This window comes from Oncorhynchus keta, chromosome 10 (genome assembly GCF_023373465.1).
Source record: "Oncorhynchus keta strain PuntledgeMale-10-30-2019 chromosome 10, Oket_V2, whole genome shotgun sequence".
NCBI lineage: Eukaryota > Metazoa > Chordata > Actinopteri > Salmoniformes > Salmonidae > Oncorhynchus > Oncorhynchus keta.
This window is the reverse complement of record NC_068430.1, coordinates 69437199-69462256: the sequence shown is the minus strand read 5'-3', so window position 1 is coordinate 69462256 and position 25058 is coordinate 69437199. Positions and strand designations below refer to the sequence as shown.

General features: G+C 44.0%; 1 protein-coding gene across 1 annotated transcript in view; it reads left to right on the top strand.

Moving 5' to 3' along the window:
* LOC118389324 (VPS10 domain-containing receptor SorCS3-like) overlaps nt 1–25058 on the top strand; it is a 221716-nt gene that overhangs the window by 85829 nt on the left and 110829 nt on the right. Inside the window, exon 2 of the mRNA XM_052527778.1 lies at nt 4766–4833. Coding sequence (XP_052383738.1) covers nt 4766–4833 — 68 coding nt within the window. The remainder of the gene's footprint in view (nt 1–4765; nt 4834–25058) is intronic.

The following is a 25058-nucleotide window of genomic DNA, read 5'->3' as shown; positions in this document are numbered from 1 at the left end:
ACCGACTCTCCCAAAGTAGGTTATCCAGATGGATGGCCATCGAGAGGTCCAAGGAGAGGTGTGTCCAAGCAGAGGTTGTCATCTCGACAGGCCAGTTCCGTCTGGACCTCCTCGTACATACCTCTTCTGAATAGCTTACGAAGCGCCTGCTCATTCCATCTGCTGGCTGCTTTTACTGTCTGGAAGGTGAGCGCGTACTCGTCAGCCGCTGGGTACCCCTGCCGTAATTGGAGTAGAAGCTCACCTCCGTCTCTGCCCTCCTTTGGATGATTGAAGATACATTTGAACAAATCCATGAACCCCTCATATGAATCCAGCTCCTCCTTTCCTCTCTCCCAGATGGCCGTGGCCCAATCCAACGCCCTCCAAGTGAGCAGAGAAATAAATGTGGCAACCTTGTACATCTCGGTTGTGGGGGTTCCCATCTGGTGCGCAAAGTAGAGGGAGCACTGAAGTAGGAAGCCATGGGATTTAGACGGGGTGCCATCATATTTATCTTCAAGGGACAAACGAGAATCGCTGACCTGAGCAGGTTGCTGAATGGGCTGTTGTGCTGGCCTCGCAGCTGACCGGTTGTAGATTATCCTTCGCTAGTTGACGGCAATGCCTCCTGGGTATATTTGACACATTGCACACTGCAAAGAACCTCTTCCATAGCCATTCCCACTTGTGCCAGCTGGTCGTGGTGTTGAGGAAGAAGGTATCCCTGCTCGTCAACTGATACTGTTTTCCTGCTGCTTCCATCGTGTGAGTCAGTATTCTGTAACAAAGACGCCGAGAGTCTAGAAGCAGGTGCAGATGGGACGTTTAATAAAACAACAAACATGGAACTAGACAATACAGTAGTAGCGTCTACACATAAACACATAAACAATACTGACTGGGGCAATAACCTAAGATAGTGAGGTAAGGGAGTCCAAGTGTGATGGAGTACAGGTGTGCGTAATGATAGATGCCAGTGGTTACTATCGTGGTGATGTCGAACGCCAGAGGGGAGGAGCGGGAGTAGACGTGACATCACTTTGTCATTATGGGGTATTGTGTGTAGATGGCTAAGAAAACATATATTCAATGCATTTTGAATTCAGGCTGTAACAAAACAAAAATGTGGAATTAGTCAAAGGCTATGAATACTTTCTGAAGGCACTGTAGCTAAATTCTAAGTGTGCAATCAAGTAGAATAGATACAGGCGTCTTTGAATGAGAAGAATCATTGTGTAAACAGGCAAAGGTCCCATAAAACCTCTCTAGGATAGGGGACGCTTGCGTCCCACTTGGGCAAAAGCCAGGGAAAATGCAGCGCGGCAAATTCAAATAAAATTATATAAAAATCAAACTTTCATGAAATCACACATGTAAGATACTAAATTAAAGCTACACTCGTTGTGAATCCAGCCAACATGTCAGATTTTAAAAAGGCTTTTCGGCGAAAGCATAAGAAGCTATTATCTGATGATAGCACAACAGTCAACAAAGAGGGTAGCATATTTCAACCCACAAAACGCAGAAATAAAATATAAAACATGCCTTACCTTTGAGGAGCTTATTTTGTTGGCACTCCAATATGTCCCATAAACATCACAATTTGTCCTTTTGTTCGATTAATTCCGTCCATATAGTGTGCCAAGAAAGAAGCTCGTCAAAGGTAATGAATGTTTTATAGTTTATTTCTCCGTTTTGAGTAGCCCCCGGCTATCGCAAAATCTGTCGTTTTAAGTAGCGTTGCAGTACTTTGGGGGTGTATGCTATCAGATAATAGCTTCTCATGCTTTCGCCGAAAAGCATTTTACAAATCTGACTCGGTAGCTAGATTCACAACGAGTGTAGCTTTAATTCAGTACATTGTATGTGCATTTTAATGAAAGTTTGAGTTTTATCAAAAACTATATGTGGCACACTTGAAATTTCCGCTGGTTGATGTTCCCACCTCGGAACCACGGCCTTAACAAGTTAATCAGCAAATGGTCAAATACTGTAGGTTCCCCACAGTACATTTATGTTTTACTGCTTATTCTTTGACATGTGCCATGTTCCATAACGCCGCTACTGTATGTTTATTGCAACCATGATGCAACACTGCGGTCGCAATGCTGCGCCGGTTATCCACAATGACACAGACATTCTGAAGTGTTCTTTTTATTAGCCAGGCGTTTCCGGCATGCCACACTGATTCAACACTCCTGAGGGACTAGATATTCATTCAGTATTCACTATGGAAAAGCATGTTTCATTTAGTGTCCTTGTTACCGGCCACATAGCATTGATCCCGGCAATAGATACCAGCAATTCGCGAGGCTAATACAATTAAACTACTGACTGGCTTGGAGGAGAGATGAACTGTTTTCTCAAAGTCATTAGTGACCTATCATTAGCGTGCCACAGAGCAAAATCAGCATTCAAAATTACGTTTGCCACTTTAAATTGGGTCTTTGTGGACATGGGACATTTAGTTACGCTAATAATATGTTTTCGCCACAGTTGGTTAATTGCGAGGCAACAAGCTGACATATTCTTCCATGCATTGCAGGTCAATTGGGGTTTTCGAAGAGCGGAGAATGTTCTTGAAAAATGGCCACCTAGTGAAACTTAGTTGTTTACAGTTTGTGTCATCCGTATTGAATTGAATCCATTGTCAGTCGACTAAACAGGACCAACAAAGATCAGCATTATATAAACAAACTTGACAATATGTTACAAGGACTTGCTGAAAGTTCAGCATTCTTTTCAACCGCCCCTCATTTAATGCTTTCCCCCGTTTGTATTTCTGTTGTTTTTAGGCGACCAAGGCATTTTCAGAGACATGATTAAGATCTTCATGACGATGATACAAGCTGACAGGACAAAAGTATTCTCTGGGATTTCAGGTGGTGCCCCAGTTATTTGATGTGAATATTCAATTCATTCTGTCATGGAGGGGGACTGCTCCCTGTCTGTGTGGTGCCACCCCCTGGCAGAGGAGAGCGAGCTTGTCTGACAACATCAGACCCCTGCAGGATCCTCCACACACACATACACACTCTTAAGCAAGAGCATGCAAGAGCACAGACACACAAACTACCAACACTCCAAGAAAAACTAATGAATCCAATTTTCTTCTTCAATGTTCTTCTTCTTCTCTGTCTACATTGCCCTCTCTGGCAGTGCAATCTTGCCTGGCCCAAACCATCTGCTCACATTCTAAGGAGGAGGAGTGGGGCCCCGGGGTGGTGGCACCATCCCTCACAGAGAGCCCTCAGTGGCTCCCCAGGGAGGTCCACGCCAGTCCTTGGGGCTCTTAAGGGCCAGCCAGGCTAGTGAGGCCAATCCTTGAGCCTGTACACATGAACATCAGAGGTCAAGTCTAACAACTGGTGTTGGCTTTATTAATTTCTCCCTCCTGAGTTCCATATTCCTGATGCATATCTCTAAATGTAGTCAGGCAAGACAAATAGAGAGAGCTAGCAAATCACTTTACAGCGAAGTGACTCAAGTCAGGCTTGTCTATTCACTTTAAGGTAACATACGCTTGGCGCAAAGAGGGGGACACTAAGAAGTGACAAGTATGCAAATAAATATAAAGCCAGATTGTATTTAGTTTGTAGCGTAATATAACAAAGCGACTGCTGTGAAAATAGCATTTATTATGTAAAAACCCTTCCCTGTGCGCACTTTCAAGTCATCTGTGTCATGACAAAGGGTAAATAATTAAGGTTTGATTCATTCTGTTCCATGTTCTTGTATTTTAACAAATTCCAGCGTCAACCTCGGAGGTGGTAATGTAAATCGTTAATAACGCTGTGAAAATCTGGCTGTTTATATAAAGACAGTGTTGTCTTCCCAGTATTACTCTTTGTTTGTCTCCTCCACAGACGGCATGTGTGCCCAGGCCGCATCAGTAGCCTACCACTCAGAGGAGCATACGCTGAATTCCAAATCAATCCCTTGGCCCTTTCTACCCACTAGAATCTCCTGTAGATCTAAGCTAACTGGATAGGTTTAAGAAGAATGGTAAAAACCTTTTAACAATTTGCCTTCTCATAGGCTGGGGGGAATTCAAATTTGACATTTCAAAGTGGGAATTGCAAACTTCATAAGCCTTTTTGAACATTAAATACACTACAAGTTTAACATTTCCTACAGGACAGCCTAGGGAGGAGTTGGGGATTTTGGATTCAGTGATAGATGTCGTCACTTCAGGCTTCACAGAGTCAAAAAAGACACTGAGTTCTTTGGTCCTCTGTTTTGATATCAAAGCTGACCACTGGGTCTGTAGAACAGGGTCGGCCATCTTGGTCTGTGATTCACCCATCACCTTGTTCAGTGTGTTATCAAAGACCCCCTTCCCTCCTCTCTCTCTTTCCCACTCCTCACACCGCTCAGACCAAAGCAATGGGAACAAAGGGACTGACTGCAGGATCATGCTTGTAAGGGGCCAAGCCTGACAGCACTGAGGGAACAAGAGAGAGAGGGTTCAAAGTGGACATACAGGCTGGCATAGTGCCCCTTGACAAGTGTTGTATTGGGGACGGAGCCAAAGGGACATTCATAACATGCCAATGTATCGACAAACACCTTTTGTTGCTGTTAACGCAGGTTTTGATTTTTATGGAATACGTAGGTTGGTGTTCTTCTAAGAGAATATAGATTAGTTTGTCCAGTCTGTCTTGTCTTCTGAGAGAATAACCTGTGGCATTCTTAAACATTTCTGTTTATTATCTAATAGGTTTGAGTCATTTCATGGCTTATTACATATTTATAACACATGTTATGTCTGTTTTGTTTCCAGGTGATCCTGATTCTGACCAAACTTTATGACTTTCACTTGGGGAGTGTTACAGAGAGCACCTTGTGGAGGTAAGACAGTAGCCTTCCTTCAGCTCTCCCTGTCTGTCTCCCTCTCTGTCGCTCCCTGCCCTGACACATATTCAGATTCATCATAGGAACAATAGTGCAGTCTCTCTCCATTTTCTTTCCCTTTTCTACTCTCTCCCCCTTCATCTTTCTCTCTCCATACCCCTTTTCTCTTTCCCTCTTCCTCACTGCTTTGTACAAGACTGCTGCATGCAAAGCAGCATTGCACTACTGAGCATTGGGCATGGTGCCCCAGGTGAACGATGACTGGTCTCTACTCTTGTGTAAACTGACTCCATGTTTAACGTGATGTACCTTGGAAGTACCTCTGTCCCCTCTGTTCCCAGGGAGACTAGCATCAAACAACACAGAGTAACAACACAAAGTGCTGCAGGTGTAGAGGCACGGTTGCTAGGAAAAACTCCCTAGAAAGGCCAAAACCTAGGAAGAAACCTAGAGAGGAACCAGTCTATGTGGGGTGGCCAGTCCTCTTCTGGCTGTGCCGGGTGGAGATTATAACAGAACATGGCCAAGATGTTCAAATGTTCATAAATGACCAGCATGGTCCAATAATAATGAGGCAGAACAGTTGAAACTGGAGCAGCAGCACGGCCAGGTGGACTGGGGACAGCAAGGACTCATCATGTCAGGTAGTCCTGAGGCATGTTCCTAGGGCTCAGGTCCTCAGAGAGAGAGAAAGAAAGAGAGAATTAGAGAGAGCACACTTAAATTCACACAGGACACCGAATAGGACGGGAGAAGTACTCCAGATATAACAAACTGACCCTAGCCCCCCGACACATAAACTACTGCAGCATAAATACTGGAGGCTGAGACAGGAGGGGTCAGGAGACACTGTGGCCCCATCCGAGGACACCCCCGGACAGGGCCAAACAGGAAGGATATAACCCCACCCACTTTGCCAAAGCACAGCCCCCACACCACTAGAGGGATATCTTCAACCACCAAGTTACCATCCTGAGACAAGGCCGAGTATAGCCCACAAAGATCTCCGCCACGGCACAACCCAAGGGGGGGCAACCCAGACATGGTGATCACATCAGTGACTCAACCCACTCAGGTGACGCACCCCTCCCAGGGAGGGTATGAGAGAGCCCCAGTAAGCCAGTGACTCAGCCCCTGTAATAGGGTTAGAGGCAGTGAATCCCAGTGGAAAGAGGGGAACCGGCCAGGCAGAAACAGCAAGGGCGGTTCGTTGCTCCAGAGCCTTTCCGTTCACCTTCCCACTCCTCTACAACACCCTTTCTCTCCCGCAGAGGAGGAGAGGGGTGAAGTTGGCTGTTTTATGACGATCGCAAATACCTTGTAGAAACTCTCCCTTTGGGCTTTGCAGGAGGAGGGAAAATAAACCTACTTTTACAAGGAGGTTCCTCCAGCCAAAAAGCTAACATCAAAAGGTTGAATAATGAAACAATACTTCTGTAATGCAAACAGTTGGAATAGTCTGTTGGTACTGAAAGAACAATTATGTCAGATCAGTTGTTGTTTGGGATCTCATTAAGGACGGTATACCAACATAACTGTATCTCTGAATGTGTATATTTCCCAGTCATCATATTTACAACTGAATGTGTGGAAATTATATGATTAAATATGAAACTATTTGTGAGAAGATGAAATGTGATGTTAGGCTTCTAAATGAAAATTGTTTTTCATATACAGTTGAAGTCGGAAGTTAAATACACCTTAGCCAAACACATTTAAAATCAGTTTTTCACAATTCCTGAAACTTAAGAATTGTTTCTTTCAGATTTTATTTCTTTCATGACATTCACAGTGGGTCAGAATTTTACATGCACCCAATTAGTATTTGGAAGCATTGCCTTTAAATTGTTTAACTTGGGTCAAATGTTTCTGATAGCCTTCCATAAGCTTCCCACAATAATGTTGCTGAATTTTGGCCCATTCTCATGACAGAGCCGGTGTAACTGAGTCAGGTTTGTAGGCCTCTTTGCTCGCACACGTTTTTTTCAGTTCTGCCCACAAATGTTCTATATGATTGAGGTCAGGGCTTTGTGATGGCCACTCCAATACCTTGAGTTTGTTGTCCTTAAGCCATTTTGGGATTATCCATTTGGAAGACCCATTTGCAACCAAGCTTTCACTTCCTGACTGATGTCTTGAGATGTACCTTCAATACATCTACATAATTTTCCTCCCTCATGATGACATCTATTTTGTGAAGTGCACCAGTCCCTCCTGCAGCAAAGCACCCCAACAACATGACGCTACCACCCCCGTGCTTCACGGTTGGGATGGTGTTCTTCGGCTTGCAAGCCTCCCCCTTTTTCTCCAAACATAACGATGCTCAGTTCTATTTTTGTTTCATCAGACCATGTGCAGTTGCTTACCGTAGTCTGCTTTTTTTAGGGTGGTTTTGGAGCAGTGGCCTCTTCCTTGCTGAGCAGACTCAGGTTATATCGATATATGATTCATTTTAGTGTAGAAATAGATCATTTTGTACTATCCTACAGCATCTTCACAAGGTCCTTTGCTGTTGTTCTGCGATTGAGTTGTACTTTTTGCACCAAAGTACGTTCACCTCTAGGAGACAGAACGCTTCTCTTTTCTGAGCGGTATGATCGCTGCGTGGTCCCATAGTACGCAAGTATAAACCCTATCACTTGTACAGATGAACGTGGTACCTTCAGGAGTTTGGAAATTGCTCCCAAGGATGAACCAGACTTGTGGAGATCTACAATTTTTTTTCTGAGGTCTTGGCTGATTTCTTTTGATTTTTCCATGATGTCAAGCAGAGAGGCACAGAGTTTGAAGGTTGGCCTTGAAATACATCCACAGGTACACCTCCAATTGACTCAAATTATGTCAATTAGCCTATCAGAAGCTTCGAAAGCCATAACATAATTTTCTGGAATTTTCCAAACTGATTAAAGGCACCGTCAACTTCTGACCAACTGCAATTGTGATACAGTAAATGTAAGTAAACAATTGTTGGAAAAAAGACTTGTATCATGCACAAAGTAGATGTCCTAACTGACTTGCCTAAAATATAAATTGTTAATAAGAAATTTGTGGAGTGGTTGAAAAATGAGTTAATTACACCAATTTAATTTCCGACTTCAACTGTATTTTGGGTTCTCAGGGATTGTGACAGTTGAACTAAGCTCATGAGGCATTTAAGTTATATTGTTCAATAATCAATGGATAACTGTCACACAATCTGTAGTTGCTACATCCATTTTAGGACTTATAAATGATTTATAAGTCCAAAAATAGATGTAGCATCTACAGATTGCCCCTTTAATTCTACCAAAAGTGTGCAATTTTGAGCATGTATCCATTAGTCCTATGGATTTTTGTATCATCGTGAATTAGATTGAGCAATAAAAGCCCCAATTTTATTCCATAGTGTCACACCCTTAGTACATACCTTAGTATTCTTTGTTATTTTGGTTAGTTAAGGGTGTGACATGGGTGATGTATGTGTTTCACTTGTCTGGGGGTTTTGTATGTTTATGGGTGTGTTTTCTTTCTAGGTGTTTTGTAAGTCTAGGGTTGCCTGGATTGGTTCTCAATTAGAGGCAGCTGTCTATGATTGTCTCTGATTGGGAACCATATTTAGGCAGCCATATTATTTGGTTATTTGGGTATTGGGTGGGTATTGGGTGAATGTTCCTGTTCCAGTGTTTAGTGTTGACGTTACGGGACTGTTTCGTCTTCGTTCTTTTTGTCAGTTTTTTGTTTTTGTTCATTGTTTAAGTTTCCTATCAAATATGGATTATCATCACGCTGCATCTTGGTCCTCCTCTCTTTCACCCGAAGACAATCGTTACACATAGGCTTGGATCTGCACTATGCAGCTGTTGCAAGAGCACATTTCTCACTTGCTGTTCACTGGTTTCAAAAACAATGATTGATAGGCAGCTTAACCTTCTTGAATTCAACCATTAAACAATGGTATAATAATCCAACAGGGGCAGGCAATAGACAGGTCAAGGCAGGCAGGGGTCAGTAAACCAGAGGTGGGGGGGAGAGAAAAAGACCAGGAGGGCAAGAAAAGGAGACAGGAAAAAGCAGGAGCTGAGACAAAACCGCTGGTTGACTTGACAAACAAGATGAATTGGCAACAGACAAACAGAGAACACAGGTATAAATACACCGGGGATAATGGGGAAGGTGGGCGACACCTGGAGGGGGTTGAGACAATTACAAAGAGAGGTGAAACAGATCAGGGTGTGACAGTTATTGCGTTCAAATACACATTTAGATTTGTGAACAGCAGTCCACAACAACTACAATCCGTAAAGAGCAAATAGCTACATGAGAGAGCAGCAGTGTGATTTGGCAGGTACAGTTGCCATTGTGGTTAGAGCGTTGGGCCAAGTCTGGCGTTGGGCACTGGATCGAATCACCGTGCTGACAAGGTAAAAATCTGTCGTTTTGAGCAAGGCAGTTAACCCACTGTTCCCCGGGTGCCGAAGACTTGGATGTCGATTATGGCAGCCTCCCGCACCTCTCTGATTCAGAGGGGTTGGGTTAAATGTGGAAGACACATTTCAGTTGAATACATTCAATTGGTCAGCTGACGAGGTATCCCCCTTTCCCAATGCACTATGTAGATATGAATAACAAGTGATATCCGTATCGCCGTGAACAACACCATTGCTGTCATCCTTACCTCTAAACATTTACTGAAGTTGGATAATCTTTGGATGCCAACAGCAGCCGCACCATTGGAAGACATAGCTTAGATAGTAACATACAAAAGCCTATTCCTGCTCTTTTCCCGGGATCCATCAAACACATTTGGTGTGTCATCATGGTGGTCTCAGGTGGAACAAACTGAAACTTGCGCCTATTTATAAATGCTGATTTGAATGTCATTGAGAAAACAGAGAAGTGTCAAAGATGTGATATCACAAACATCCTTTCAGAATTTCTAAGTAATCCTCAAAGTAATCATCTAGTTTTTCAAAAGTATCTGTAATCTGATTACAATTTTTTTGCTGGTAATGTCCCAGATTACCCTGACTTTATCTGTATGTAGCTATGTGATTCCAAGGTTAATACCTCTCTTCAGAGCACAAAACAAATCCACCGTTCATGTCTGAGGAGGTTTGCAGAGAAATTCTGACTAAAATAAGTCTGACAATGACAACTGGTGTGTCTGGTTTTTCCTTGAGGCTAGAGAAATATAGCTGGTTTACTCTCTGAATATCTGCGAAGATTAGCAGTGTCCTTTAAATGGTCCAGTACTGTTGCATGTCAAGCTATGAGTCAGTTGCTGGGAAATCAAAGTGACAAAATTTTCAGGAAATAATTCAAACAAAATCTTACAAAATAGATATCCAGTATCTAACCTAAGATATTGTTCAATCTCAAAGCTCATTTTAATTAGTTTACAGAGCAGTGAAAATTCTGCTTCTGCGAGTCAGTCTCCAAAAATAATCCAAAATGAATTGTCTTAGAAAATAGATATTTCAAAATCTAACAAAATACATAATCCAACAGTGAAGCACTTCAAAATGAGTTAAAGGGCAGGAAAAAGGCTAAATAAGCTAGGTGTTTTGTCAGCATGTAAAGTAATTGAAGACAGGTGTAGTCATTAACTTCTCTAGGGTAGGGGCCAGCATTTGGAATTTTGGAAGAAAAGCATGCCCAAATTAAATTGCCTTCTACTCAGGCCCAGAAGATAGGATTTGGATTTGGATAGAAAACACTAAAGTTTCCAAAATTGTTAAAATAATGTCTGTGAGTATAACGGAACTGATTTTGCTGGCGAAAACCTGATAAAAATCCATTCAGGAAGTAGGATTCTTTTGTTGTTGTAGTTTTCTATTCAATGCCATGACAGTATCCATTGACTTAGGACTCAAATTGAAGTTCCTATGCCTTCGACTAGATGTCAACAGTCAATAGAAATTGTTTCAGGCTTGTATTCTGAAAAATTAGGGAGTAAGAGCAGTTTGAATGAGTGGACCATGCCGTGTCACAGAGCTTTTTCATGTGCACGACCAGAGAGAATGCCTTTCTCGTTTACCTTTTATATTGACAACGTTATTATCCGGTTGAAATATTATCGATTATTTAGCCTAATAACAACCTGAGGACTGAATGTAAACATTGTTTGACATGTTTCTATGAACTTTACATGTTTTTGTCTGCCTGTTGTGACTGTGTTTGAGCCTGTGGATTACTGAAGAAAACGCTTGAACAAAACAAAAAAAGGTTTTCGGATATAAAGAGAGACTTTATCGAACAAAAGGAACATTTATTGAATAAATGAATGTCTTCTGAGTGCAAACATGTGAAGATCATCAAAGGTAAGTGATTAATTTTATCTCTATTTCTGACTTGTGTAACTCTTCTACTTGGCTGTTTACTGTTTTTAATTATGTGTCTGCTGGGCTATGTTCTCAAATAATTGTAAGGTATGCTTTCGCCGTAAAGCATTTTTGAAATCTGAAACCGTGGTTTGATTCACAAGAAGTTTATCTTTAAACCTATGTTTAATAATTGTATATTTTCTGAATTTTTATAATGTATATTTCTGTATTTGAATTTGGCACTCTGCAATCTCACTGGATGTTGGCTAGGTGGGATGCTAGCGTCCAACATACCCTAGAGAGGAGAAAATAGTCCTGGGTGTTAGAACATTGACATCCCAAAGCCTCTGAGATGTGCCCTGGCATTCACTCAGCCAAGTCATATCCCGCCACTATGGGAAGGCAGTTAGAGTAGTAACCCGTCCGTTGTATGGGACCTGTCCTGCTTGGCTGGGTTTCTTATACATCACTGTGACGGTTGCCACAGTGCTGGGATTCTGTATCAATGAAACAAGGGCGCAAAAGATCATATTCAAATTTGTTCAAATGAGACCTGGTGGGACCGAGAAAGGGTGAGGGATGTAGGGAGGGAACGAGTACAAACAGAAAGTTAGAGAGAGATCAATCTAAATACTAGTCAGAAACATCCAGAACGTTATAGTTCATACTCAAGAATCAAAAAATTATCGCAGCCATAAACTTTACAGTCTCTGCATTTGATTTGCTCTGTTCCTCTCTGTCCATAATATTACTTGTTAATTGAGATCACAGCTCTGCTAAGAAGATTTTGGGGCCGGAGAGACCGTTACTCTGTGTATATGGCAGGACAGACACTGACTTTTCAATAAAGGTCAAGACACCCACCAACGCCTTCATGTATCTCAAAGTCAGCCTGTCAATTTTAATGAACGCCCTGACCTTAAACAACGGAAGCATATCAGTAATTCCTGTGAATAATATCCAAAGGAGCGGTCCCATATCTCAATTGGATGCTTAGGGATTAAGGATATGAGCGAAATGAAGCTGACTGTTTACCGTGTACCCTAAATGATATTTGATCTCTTGCAACAAGTTATTCAGATCTGCCTCCTCTCTTCATCTATGTATTTTGAGTATCATCCCTTGGCGGTTGAGCAGTTTATTGCTCATAATTATTCAGTCTTAGCAAATAGGTAGACAAGGTATAGAAACACAGCAGTTTGATATGTCTTCAGCTGTGCTACTGCAGCAGAGCAATGTGAGGTAACATTACGGCCTACAGATGCCTGGATGCCAGATGCTGAAACGTCTTGGAGATGAGCCTGTCTGCATGTATCCAACTTCACACATCATATCCCTGACCCCAATACAACTCAACAGGACCAGCATATCGTACATATAGAGGCTGCGAAAACACAACACATGCAATATACAATAGCTAGACGGAAACGTAACTCTTAGCTTTTGACTGCTCAAATCAACATATCTTCTCGGAAACTGTAATGATTCTCACACAACGTTCTTGACTTAACTTCAACTCAACAAGACCAGTATCTTGTAGAGAGAGAGGTTGCGAAAACACTTAGCTAACATAACACAACATTCTCAATGTAACAATGTATCAATGTATATTCTTAATCTACGTATCTTCTTTGTAATGTCATCTCTGCTCGTTTTAGTCTTTCAGTCTCTCCAGTTCATTAACACATATTTTCACACCAAATGATCATAATTGGCCCCATCCTTGCCTCGAGTGCAATTTCTCCCTCCGTCTGATAATGCAAGCATACTCCCCGCTCCTCTTCCCTCTCTATCCCATTATTAGACGCTTCATTGGGGTCTTAATGATGTTCTGTATGGTGAAGTCATATTATGATAACTGACATGAATTAGTGTTGACAAAAGTGACATTATGCAATATTATAATGATCTGAAATGGGATTGCACTGTACAAGTGGATCTCGAAAGCAATGGATATCGAGTCTGGTAATGATGTAATGTTGTGAGAAGAGTGAAGTGGTATTGTTAGGTTAGACTAATTGTGTTACTATGAAATGAAGTGTAATACAACATACTGTCCCGCTCCAGCTCTTCCCCTGCCCTGCATTACGAACTCCTGCCACCGTTTACGCACATCTGCCTTCCCTCGTCACGCGCATCAGCGGTATTTGACTCACCTGGACTCACTCAATCACCAGTTTATTACCTTCCCTATATTTGTCAGTTCCCAAGCTCTGTTCCCAGCTGCTGCATTAATTGTCTCATGTCCGTGTTACCCGTGTTCCGACGCTGTTCCTGTCTTGTTTCCATGTCTGTTCCCAAATAAATCTCTGACTCCCTGTACCTGCTTCTATTCTCCAGCGTCATTCTTTACAGAATTCAGCAGCCATCACACAAAGCATCGGGGAGTAGTGGCATTCCGGTTGGTGGTGACGTCAGCCCTGGGTCGCCACCAATGGAACCGGGGGTACCAAGCCAGCTCGTCGGGTTTCCACGTCCTAGCTGGCTCTAGAGGTTTCCTTGCCTTGGTTGGCTTGGCAGGTTCCCATCCCACGTCATGCCTCCGCCGGATCATTGGGCTTCCACACCGCAGCGGGATCGACGGGCATTCATGCCTCGTGCTGATCGTCAGGCTCCTATGCCTCAGCCGGCTCGTGGGGAGTTTACCCCATGCCGGCTTGCCCAGTGCCCATGTCTCGGCCGGCTCAACCAGGTGGGATGCCGGGTGGCGCCCCTAGTGGGGGGGGGTTCCTGTCATGCCCGCTCCCGCTCTTCCCCCCTGGCGCTCGAGGGCACCAGGCTGCCCTGCATTATGCTCTCCTGCCACCATTAACCCACACCCACCTTCCCTCGGCACGTGCATCAGTGATATTGGACTCACCTGGACTCACTCAATCACCTGTTTATTACCTTCACTATATTTGTCAGTTCCCGGCTGCTGCATTAATTGTCTCATGTCCATGTTACCCATGTTCCGACGCTGTTCCTGTCTTGTTTCCTTGTCTGTTCCCAAAAAAATGTCTGACTCCCCGTACCTGCTTCTCCTGTCCGGTGTCGGCCCTTACACATACAGTTATTTTCTGGGCATTTGCATTGCTTAGTCTCTCTTGTAGTAGTAATGATCTCATGTCACACTTTTCTATGAGCTGTATACTTTCCCAACTGAAATGTATCATAGTTCAAAGTTCAGCACATTGTTACGCTCTCCTACTGTGAATTAGTGGGTGTCAATTCGCTCCTTAAATGGTCCTAGAAAGAAAGAAATCCTTTAAAAATGACTGGATAGGCTGCTATCAGACAGGCTGCTCTGTCGACTGAGAAAAAGGTGGCTACTGTACGAGGAACTCAGAATGCATCAGTGCCACGGTGAAGGGTATATACTCTGAGCAAAGTTCTGGCTGACTAGACATGCAGGTCTTCTGAATGTAACATCCAGTGAGGTAGAGTTGAGGGGATTCCTCTGCAGTCACTCAGCGGAATAGGGACAGAGAGAGAGAGACGAGCGAGACAGTAGATACAGAGAGAAAGACAAGAAATAGAAAGACAGAAAGAGAAAGGTTGATCTGGGACATCCCTTCCATCTCTCCGTCCCCATTTAAACCCTCCTTCCCCCCATCCCCCATTCCAAATGTGCCACTGTGGGGTCAGGCAGGGGTGAGGAGTCACATTCTTGAAATTACATATTTTTGCTGAGCTCACTCACTCACAGGCTGGCTGATATTTCACGGGTCAGTGCCTATAATGAGGCCTGTGTCTTGGAGAGAAGGGGACCTACCTGATGTCTCTGACATATTACAATTGGACTTGGACGTTACCTCAAAACCACAGAGGTGCTATAGAACTTTATTGGAGTCTCAGAAAAGGGCTATGACTGAGATCTGATTTTGATAGTCATATAAACATCTGACAGTATAGGGTTTCAGATCGATTCTCAAATATTGTAGAATATCTGTGTTTATCATACTGTGTTATCCTCAAGTCAAGGCCCATACAGTATATTCCATATTCATAAGCAGATGTCATCCTGGACTTGGCTCAAAACAAAGCATTTGCCAACATAGTCCTTTGCGTCAACAGATAGGCTTTAGTCCATGGCATTGTAACGATTTGAAAGGATACATTGATATAGAATATCTACATCTTCCGTTTTACAGTGAAAGTGCTATGAAAAACACTCTCACAATTTTGCTCTCCAAATAGGATTTCTAGTCATTTCAACGGGCACGTCCTTCTCCCCTCCCATTTCATGGGGTCATTCTATTAGAGAAGAGGTCATTTATATAGCTCCTTTCTCTCAATATTTAAATTCGTACATTTTTAATTACATACTCTTGGGTTTTCCCCTCATATCATGAAGCACACACTAATTTACATTCTGTCATAACAGTAAATGGTTGGATTTCATCACCAGCTCTAACCGCCAGCAGGCTTATATTACACGTTTTCAATACAAATGTGTCTCGAGCAGCTCCCTTTTAAAGCCGCAGCTCTCATTTTTGTTTATGGTTATCAAGTTAAAATCTCATCAAGCCGCCTTGTGTCAGTAATAAAGGAAAAATGATTCATCCTCTTGAGTGAGAATTCTTAATTGATTGTTCTTTTTTCGTGCGGCACAGAAGTTGTCATTCGATTTCTACGACCCTCTACCTCGTTGTTGTGATACCTGGTTTGTTTTGGGGTTTCTACCTCACTGGACTGGTCATGAATCTAAATTGGAAATGTGGACTTTATCATTCGATGTACAGGCCAGTGTGTACTAGTACAAATTGCACACTGACCAGTGCAAGCAGACGGTACCGTACATGTTGCCTCAGACATGATGATGCAATGTATTGTTAGTCTATCTGGCCTCGAAGTCATGCTGTGTGTGGCCTTAGAAGTCTTGAGTACACCACTGGTTTTCTGACATAAATGACATAAATACTACAGAAAAGGCTTCTTTCTGACAACCCTTGTGAGGGGTCCTGATTGGTTGCATATGGTTGCTAGCTGACGAGGTGGCCCTAAGTGCATGTGTTGTTTTTAGTTTGCCTACCAATTGCCCCTACCACAGTGAAACCACAGAGCTGTCATGGATGCCAATGGCTTAAATCCATTTAGATTATGGATGGACTTTTGCGAACTCTGTGACAGAGTTCTGAGAATATTCTGTGGACTGAGAGAAGGTGACATGGATGTTGAAAAAGAGAACAAGAAGAACTGCCTTCAATGCCAGCCGGACTTATCTGATTCCTGTGAACCTGGCCTGGAAAACAACATTATCCATTTCAATGAAAAAGATAAAGCAGAATGTAACTTCTTCACCCTTCTTTTCCTGAAGTTTTGGGAAGTTTTTTACCCTTCTTCCTTATTTTTTCTTTACAACCTCCTTCAGATCAACTCAGCCCATCTCCTCATGCCTGATTTTTTTTCTCCATAATATTGGCTCTGAAACTACTTATAGAGAGGGAGAAGGAGGAAACAGACAAAGGATGTAAAAGGTGGAATATGGCTTCCTTACTTCCACACTCTCAGAGTTCTCCTTTTCTCTACGTCTCTTTGGAGAGGTTCTGGAAACAACTAAACACATACCCTTTGAGGGGAACGCAGCAGGATGTATGGCAGCGAATATGTTTGATAGTACACTATCAAATCTTTCTTATTCAACCCCAGATCCCAGCCCAAAAAAACAACCCTGGTTGCAGTTAAACAAATGCACGTGTGCAATTTATTCCACAATGTGATTTATACCCAACAGCAAGGGAAAATGTTTATTTGGGGAGTTTCTAACTTTTTTTCTGCATATCCACTCAAGCTCTGTCAGGTTGGATGGGAAGCATAGCTGCACAGCTATTTTCAGGTCTCGACAGAGATCGGGTTCAAGTCCGGGTTCATACAGAGACTTGTCTCGAAGCCACTCCTGTGTTGTCTTGGCTGTGTGCTTAAGGTCATTGCCCTGTTGGAAGGTGAACCTTCGCCCCAGTCTGAGCGCTTTGGAGCAGGTTTTCATCAAGGATCTGTCTGTACTTTGCTCCGTTCATCTTTCCCATGATCTTGATGAGTCTCCCTGTCCCCGCTGCTGAAAAACATCCCCATAGCATGATGCTACCACCACCATGCTTCACCGTAGGAATGGTGCCAGGTTTCCTGCAGAAGTGTAATTGAGCAGCTGCTGAAAAATGAGCTCCTGTATATATTGAGATTTAAATGTTTTTTTAGAGTGAAGTACATCGAAAAAATCAAGAGAGAACTGCAAGACTCAATAGAAGACAAAACAAGGAACAAACCAAAAAAGACAGGCTTTTGAAAAATTAACTATTTTTTCATAAAATTGTACAGTTATCTTAGCTATCTGAATTGCTAGCAGAATTGTTTACTTGTTGCTAAGCAGTTGCTAGGGACTCTCCTGGAAGAAGCTTACAAAGAATAACAACAAAAATATCTAGTTAACAGAAGAAAGGAAGACAAAATAAGGACAAAAGAAGGACAGAAGAAAAAGGAAAAGAAAGAGGACAACAAAGTGAAACAGTCAGCACTTCTATTGCAACTTCGTATTTCGTCGTCCTAACGTAGTCTACACTGCTATCTGCCCAGCAGCTAGCCAGCTAGCAAACGTCCACCGTCTACCGAATAGCAGCACTGTAGAAACTATTACACTCAACTGAACGACTTGATTAGTGTAGTGTTAGCTAGCTACATAGTTGTCTTTGCTGTCTTCGTATCCAAGATAATTGTGTAGTTTAGAGCGTGTAGTCTTAGAGTGATTATCTTAATTTACCGAGGTTAGCTAGCCAGCTATTTGTCATCCTTAACGTAGGAGACACTGCTAGCTAGCCAACAGCTAGCCAACGTCTACTGAATAGAACTTCCGCACTCAACAACCCGGTCGCATTCCGCTTCGCTCCACAGGTAGTATCACATTTTCATTTCATTTCATTACAGCACAACGGTTTGATTTGTTTGATCGTAGCTAGCTACATAGCTAGCTACATAGCCGTCTGTGTATCAAAGATAATTGTGTAGTCTAGAGCGATTTTCTAGGTTAGCTAGCCAGCTATTGTCGTTCTTTTAACGCAACGTAACGTAATCAACACTGCTAGCTAGCCAGCTAGCCCCGAATAGCAGCACTGTAGAAACTATTACACTCAACGGAACGACTTGATTAGTGTAGTGTCAACAACGCAGCCACTGCCAGCTAGCCTACAAAGTCAACAACGCAGCCACTGCCAGCTAGCCTACTTCAGCAGTACTGTATCATTTTAATCATTTTAGTCAATAAGATTCTTGCTACGTAAGCTTAACTTTCTGAACATTCGAGACGTGTAGTCCACTTGTCATTCCAATCTCCTTGCATTAGCGTAGCCTCTTCTGTAGCCTGTCAACTATGTGTCTGTCTATCCCTGTTATCTCCTCTCTGCACAGACCATACAAACGCTCCACACCGCGTGGCCGCGGCCACCCTAATCTGGTGGTCCCAGCGCGCACGACCCACGTGGAGTTCCAGGTCTCCGGTAGCCTCTGGAACTGCCGATCTGCGGCCAACAAGGCAGAGTTCATCTCAGCCTATGCCTCCCTCCAGTCCTCGACTTCTTGGCACTGACGGAAACATGGATCACCACAGATAACACTGCTACTCCTACTGCTCTCTCTTCGTCCGCCCACGTGTTCTCGCACACCCCGAGAGCTTCTGGTCAGCGGGGTGGTGGCACCGGGATCCTCATCTCTCCCAAGTGGTCATTCTCTCTTTCTCCCTTACCCATCTGTCTATCGCCTCCTTTGAATTTCATGCTGTCACAGTTACCAGCCCTTTCAAGCTTAACATCCTTATCATTTATCGCCCTCCAGGTCCCCTCGGAGAGTTCATCAATGAGCTTGATGTCTTGATAAGCTCCTTTCCTGAGGACGGCTCACCTCTCACAGTTCTGGGCGACTTTAACCTCCCCACGTCTACCCTTGACTCATTCCTCTCTGCCTCCTTCTTTCCACTCCTTTCCTCTTTTGACCTCACCCTCTCACCTTCCCCCCCTACTCACAAGGCAGGCAATACGCTCGACCTCATCTTTACTAGATGCTGTTCTTCCACTAACCTCATTGCAACTCCCCTCCAAGTCTCCGACCACTACCTTGTATCCTTTTCCCTCTCGCTCTCATCCAACACTTCCCACACTGCCCCTACTCGGATGGTATCGCGCCGTCCCAACCTTCGCTCTCTCTCCCCCGCTACTCTCTCCTCTTCCATCCTATCATCTCTTCCCTCTGCTCAAACCTTCTCCAACCTATCTCCTGATTCTGCCTCCTCAACCCTCCTCTCTTCCCTTTCTGCATCCTTTGACTCTCTATGTCCCCTATCTTCCAGGCCGGCTCGGTCCCCCCTCCCGCTCCGTGTCTCGACGACTCATTGCGAGCTCACAGAACAGGGCTCCGGGCAGCCGAGCGGAAATGGAGGAAAACTCGCCTCCCTGCGGACCTGGCATCCTTTCGCTCCCTCCTCTCTACATTTTCCTCCTCTGTCTCTGCTGCTAAAGCCACTTTCTACCACTCTAAATTCCAAGCATCTGCTTCTAACCCTAGGAAGCTCTTTGCCACCTTCTCCTCCCTCCTGAATCCTCCTCCCCTCCCCCCTCCTCCCTCTCTGCAGATGACTTCGTCAACCATTTTGAAAAGAAGGTCGACGACATCCGATCCTCGTTTGCTAAGTCAAACGACACAGCTGGTTCTGCTCACACTGCCCTACCCTGTGCTCTGACCTCTTTTCCCCTCTCTCTCCAGATGAAATCTCGCGTCTTGTGACGGCCGGCCGCCCAACAACCTGCCCGCTCGACCCTATCCCCTCCTCTCTTCTCCAGACCATTTCCGGAGACCTTCTCCCTTACCTCACCTCGCTCATCAACTCATCCCTGACCGCTGGCTATGTCCCTTCCGTCTTCAAGAGAGCGAGAGTTGCACCCCTTCTGAAAAAACCTACACTCGATCCCTCCGATGTCAACAACTACAGACCAGTATCCCTTCTTTCTTTTCTCTCCAAAACTCTTGAACGTGCCGTCCTTGGCCAGCTCTCCCGCTATCTCTCTCAGAATGACCTTCTTGATCCAAATCAGTCAGGTTTCAAGACTAGTCATTCAACTGAGACTGCTCTTCTCTGTATCACGGAGGCGCTCCGCACTGCTAAAGCTAACTCTCTCTCCTCTGCTCTCATCCTTCTAGACCTATCGGCTGCCTTCGATACTGTGAACCATCAGATCCTCCTCTCCACCCTCTCCGAGTTGGGCATCTCCGGCGCGGCCCACGCTTGGATTGCGTCCTATCTGACAGGTCGCTCCTACCAGGTGGCGTGGCGAGAATCTGTCTCCTCACCACGCGCTCTCACCACTGGTGTCCCCAGGGCTCTGTTCTAGGCCCTCTCCTATTCTCGCTATACACCAAGTCACTTGGCTCTGTCATAACCTCACATGGTCTCTCCTATCATTGCTATGCAGACGACACACAATTAATCTTCTCCTTTCCCCCTTCTGATGACCAGGTGGCGAATCGCATCTCTGCATGTCTGGCAGACATATCAGTGTGGATGACGGATCACCACCTCAAGCTGAACCTCGGCAAGACGGAGCTGCTCTTCCTCCCGGGGAAGGACTGCCCTATCCATGATCTCGCCATCACGGTTGACAACTCCATTGTGTCCTCCTCCCAGAGCGCTAAGAACCTTGGCGTGATCCTGGACAACACCCTGTCGTTCTCAACTAACATCAAGGCAGTGGCCCGTTTCTGTAGGTTCATGCTCTACAACATCCGCAGAGTATGACCCTGCCTCACACAGGAAGCGGCGCAGGTCCTAATCCAGGCACTTGTCATCTCCCGTCTGGATTACTGCAACTCGCTGTTGGCTGGGCTCCCTGCCTGTGCCATTAAACCCCTACAACTCATCCAGAACGCCGCAGCCCGTCTGGTGTTCAACCTTCCCAAGTTCTCTCACGTCACCCCGCTCCTCCGCTCTCTCCACTGGCTTCCAGTTGAAGCTCGCATCCGCTACAAGACCATGGTGCTTGCCTACGGAGCTGTGAGGGGAACGGCACCTCAGTACCTCCAGGCTCTGATCAGGCCCTACACCCAAACAATGGCACTGCGTTCATCCACCTCTGGCCTGCTCGCCTCCCTACCACTGAGGAAGTACAGTTCCCGCTCAGCCCAGTCAAAACTGTTCGCTGCTCTGGCTACCCAATGGTGGAACACACTCCCTCACGACGCCAGGACAGCGGAGTCAATCACCACCTTCCGGAGACACCTGAAACCCCACCTCTTTAAGGAATACCTAGGATAGGATAAAGTAATCCTTCTCACCCCCCTTAAAAGATTTAGATGCACTATTGTAAAGTGGCTGTTCCACTGGATGTCATAAGGTGAATGCACCAATTTGTAAGTCGCTCTGGATAAGAGCGTCTGCTAAATGACTTAAATGTAATGTAAATGTAAGTGACACTTGGCAATCAGGCCTAAGAGTTTAATCTTGGTTTCATCAGACCAGAGAATCTTTTTTCTCATGGTCTGAGAGTCCTTTAGGTGCCTTTTGGTAAACTCCAAGCGGGCTGTCATGTGCCTTTTTCTGAGGAGAGCTTCCGTCTGGCCACTCTACTATAAAAGCCTGATTGGTGGAGTGCTGCAGAGATGGTTGTCCTTCTAGAAGGTTCTCCCATCTCCACAGAGGAACTCTGGAGCTCTATAAGAGTGACCATGGGGTTCGTGGTCACCTCCCTGACCAAGGCCCGTTCCCTCCCGATTGCTCAGTTTGGCCGGGCAGCCAGCATTTGGAAGAGTCTTGGTGGTTCCAAACTTCTTTCATTTAAGAATGTGTTCTTGTGGACCTTCAATGCTGTAGACATTTTTTGGTACCCTTTCCCAGATCTGTGTCTCAACACAATCCTGACTCGGAGCTCTATGGACAATTCCTTTGATTCCATAGCTTGGTTTTTGCTCTGACATTCACTGTCAACTGTGGGACCTTAAACAGTTGAAGTCGGAAGTTTACATACACCTAGGTGGGAGTCATTAAACTCGTTTTTCAACCACTACACACATTTCTTGTTAAACAACTATAGTTTTGGCAAGTCGGTTAGGACATCTACTTTGTGCATGACACAAGTAATTTTTCCAGCAATTCTTTACAGACAGATTATTTCTGTTATTACTTATAATTCACTGTATCACAATTCCAGCGGGTCAGAAGTTGACATACACTAAGTTGCCTGTTCCTATAAACAGCTTGGCAAATTCCAGAAAATGATGTCATAGCTTTAGAAGCTTCTGATAGGCTAATTGACATCATTTGAATCAATTGGGGGTGTACCTGTGGATGTACAGTGCCTTGCGAAAGTATTCGGCCCCCTTGAACTTTGCGACCTTTTGCCACATTTCAGGCTTCAAACATAAAGATATAAAACTCTATTTTTTTGTGAAGAATCAACAACAAGTGGGACACAATCATGAAGTGGAACGACATTTATTGGATATTTCAAACTTTTGGAACAAATCAAAAACTGAAAAATTGGGCGTGCAAAATTATTCAGCCCCCTTAAGTTAATACTTTGTAGCGCCACCTTTTGCTGCGATTACAGCTGTAAGTCGCTTGGGGTATGTCTCTATCAGTTTTGCACATCGAGAGACTGACATTTTTTTCCCATTCATCCTTGCGAAACAGCTCGAGCTCAGTGAGGTTGGATGGAGAGCATTTGTGAACAGCAGTTTTCAGTTCTTTCCACAGATTCTCGATTGGATTCAGGTCTGGACTTTGACTTGGCCATTCTAACACCTGGATATGTTTATTTTTGAACCATTCCATTGTAGATTTTGCTTTATGTTTTGGATCATTGTCTTGTTGGAAGACAAACTACCTGCCCTCCAGGACACCTACACCACCCGATGTCACAGGAAGGCCAAAAAAGATCATCAAGGACAACAACCACCCGAGCCACTGCCTGTTCACCCCGCTATCATCCAGAAGGCGAGGTCAGTACAGGTGCATCAAAGCGGGGACTGATGGTTAAACAACCATGACTAACATAGAGTGGCTGCTGCCAACATACTGACTCATCTCTAGCCACTTTAATAATTGAACATTGAATGTAATCAATGTATCACTAGCCACTTTAAACAATGCCACTTTATATCATGTTTACATACCCTACGTTACTCATCTCATATGTATATACTGTACTCTATGTCTAAAAACTAGTTCTCACTTTGTCATTATGGAGTATTGTGTGCAGATTGATGAGAAAAAATGTAATTAAAATCAAATTTAGAATAGGCCTGTAATGTAACTGTTGTGAATTGATATTATAGTTTGTCCCTTCAGGGCACCTGTAACACCTCCTCTGTACTATATTGGAATGCTTGGAATGTTTTGTCCTGTAAAACGTATTAATCAATGCAGACGTTAGTTTTTACTCCCGTCTCATGTCCTGCCCTTACATTAGTTGTATAAGTAATACAGTGTGCTGTACAAGAGTAACAACATGTGGAAAAAGGGAAGGGGTCTGAATATTTTCCAAACTGTAAATCAAGAGTGGCCCTTCATTCATTATGACATGGCTTTGGAAAGCCTGGCTAGATTCTGTACAATCATCGCTAATGCTAATGTGCACACAGAAAAATTATGAGGAAGCACCTGTGTGGAAGCACCTGCTTTCAATAGACTTTGTATCCCTTATTTACTGAAATGTTTAAATTATTTTGGCAGTTACCTGTACATTACATAAGAAAATGAAAAACGTTATTTAATCTACTGGCCTCAGCTTCCTCTAGCTCTAAATAATGAATGGGAATCAGTTGTGCTCGTGCCGTATCTGCCCAGCCAGAGCAAAGATCGCACCTGCAGACTATTACCCCAAAGTCTGCTGATGTGCCCTGACCCGAGCGTGACTCCACCAAGTCACACACGACATCTGCGATCCATTGTGAGGAAAGGGCAGAACGTGTGTTAGGGTGTTGTCAGGTCAGAAGACGTTCTAAGGTGGCCACAAGATGAGTCAACACCATATACGTTTCAGGTCAGTGCTGATGCTTGGTGATGAGCAGAAAAAAGGCGGATGTCACTGACTCGCTCGTGGATTTGTTTCTGTGTGACCTACAAAGCTCTCTTCGAACTCATTGCAAAAATAATCACGCCTGGATTCTCAAACTTTTATATGTTTAAAAAAAAATGTATTCTGGAAATGAGCTTTCTGGAATGTAGAGAACAGGGGAGAACACGAGATCAAGCTAAGACGCTTGAAGATGCACAGTCAGGAGTGAAAGGGGAATGTTGAACGTGACAGAGATATCCACGAGACAGTATGCGAGGTCACTTAAAAACATCCTCCAAATGTCAGCGTTTCTTCCGCTATAGTTCTTCAAAGCACTTCAAGAGTGCATTTGTGAATGAAAGCAGTGACATGCATTCATGCCATGAAGGCCATGCTTAAAGTAGCATGAAATAATTACTTAGGTCCATAGTGAGATATAAACTTTCATGTCTCTTAGTTTTCCCCCTGTGTTCAGTAACTTATGACAAATGCTGTATCTTGTGCTCACACTTTGTTGTTAAATGTGTACAGTTCCATGAAAGTTAAGGTCAGGTACATTGGGAGATTGAAACATTCCTGTCTTATGGCATTTCTCCTCCGCATTGTGCTCAGTAACACTTGACAAATAGTAATAATACACATAGGGTGGTGCTTTTATTTGTCCTGTTACAAGTGTGTCATGGAAACGTGTTTCTTGCATATTCCAACTCCCCCTGAGACATCTGCAGGGAGTGGGGTTACGGGCAGGGTCACTATTGCCCTGCGCCCCTGGAGCAATAGTGTTCAGGGCCCAGCAACAGATATGTCACCTTGTTGGCTCCAGGAGTCAAACCAGCGACATTGCCCAATGCTGTAAACCTCGAGGCCACCTGCAGTAGCTATACAGTACCTAGAGTGCTTACTCTTG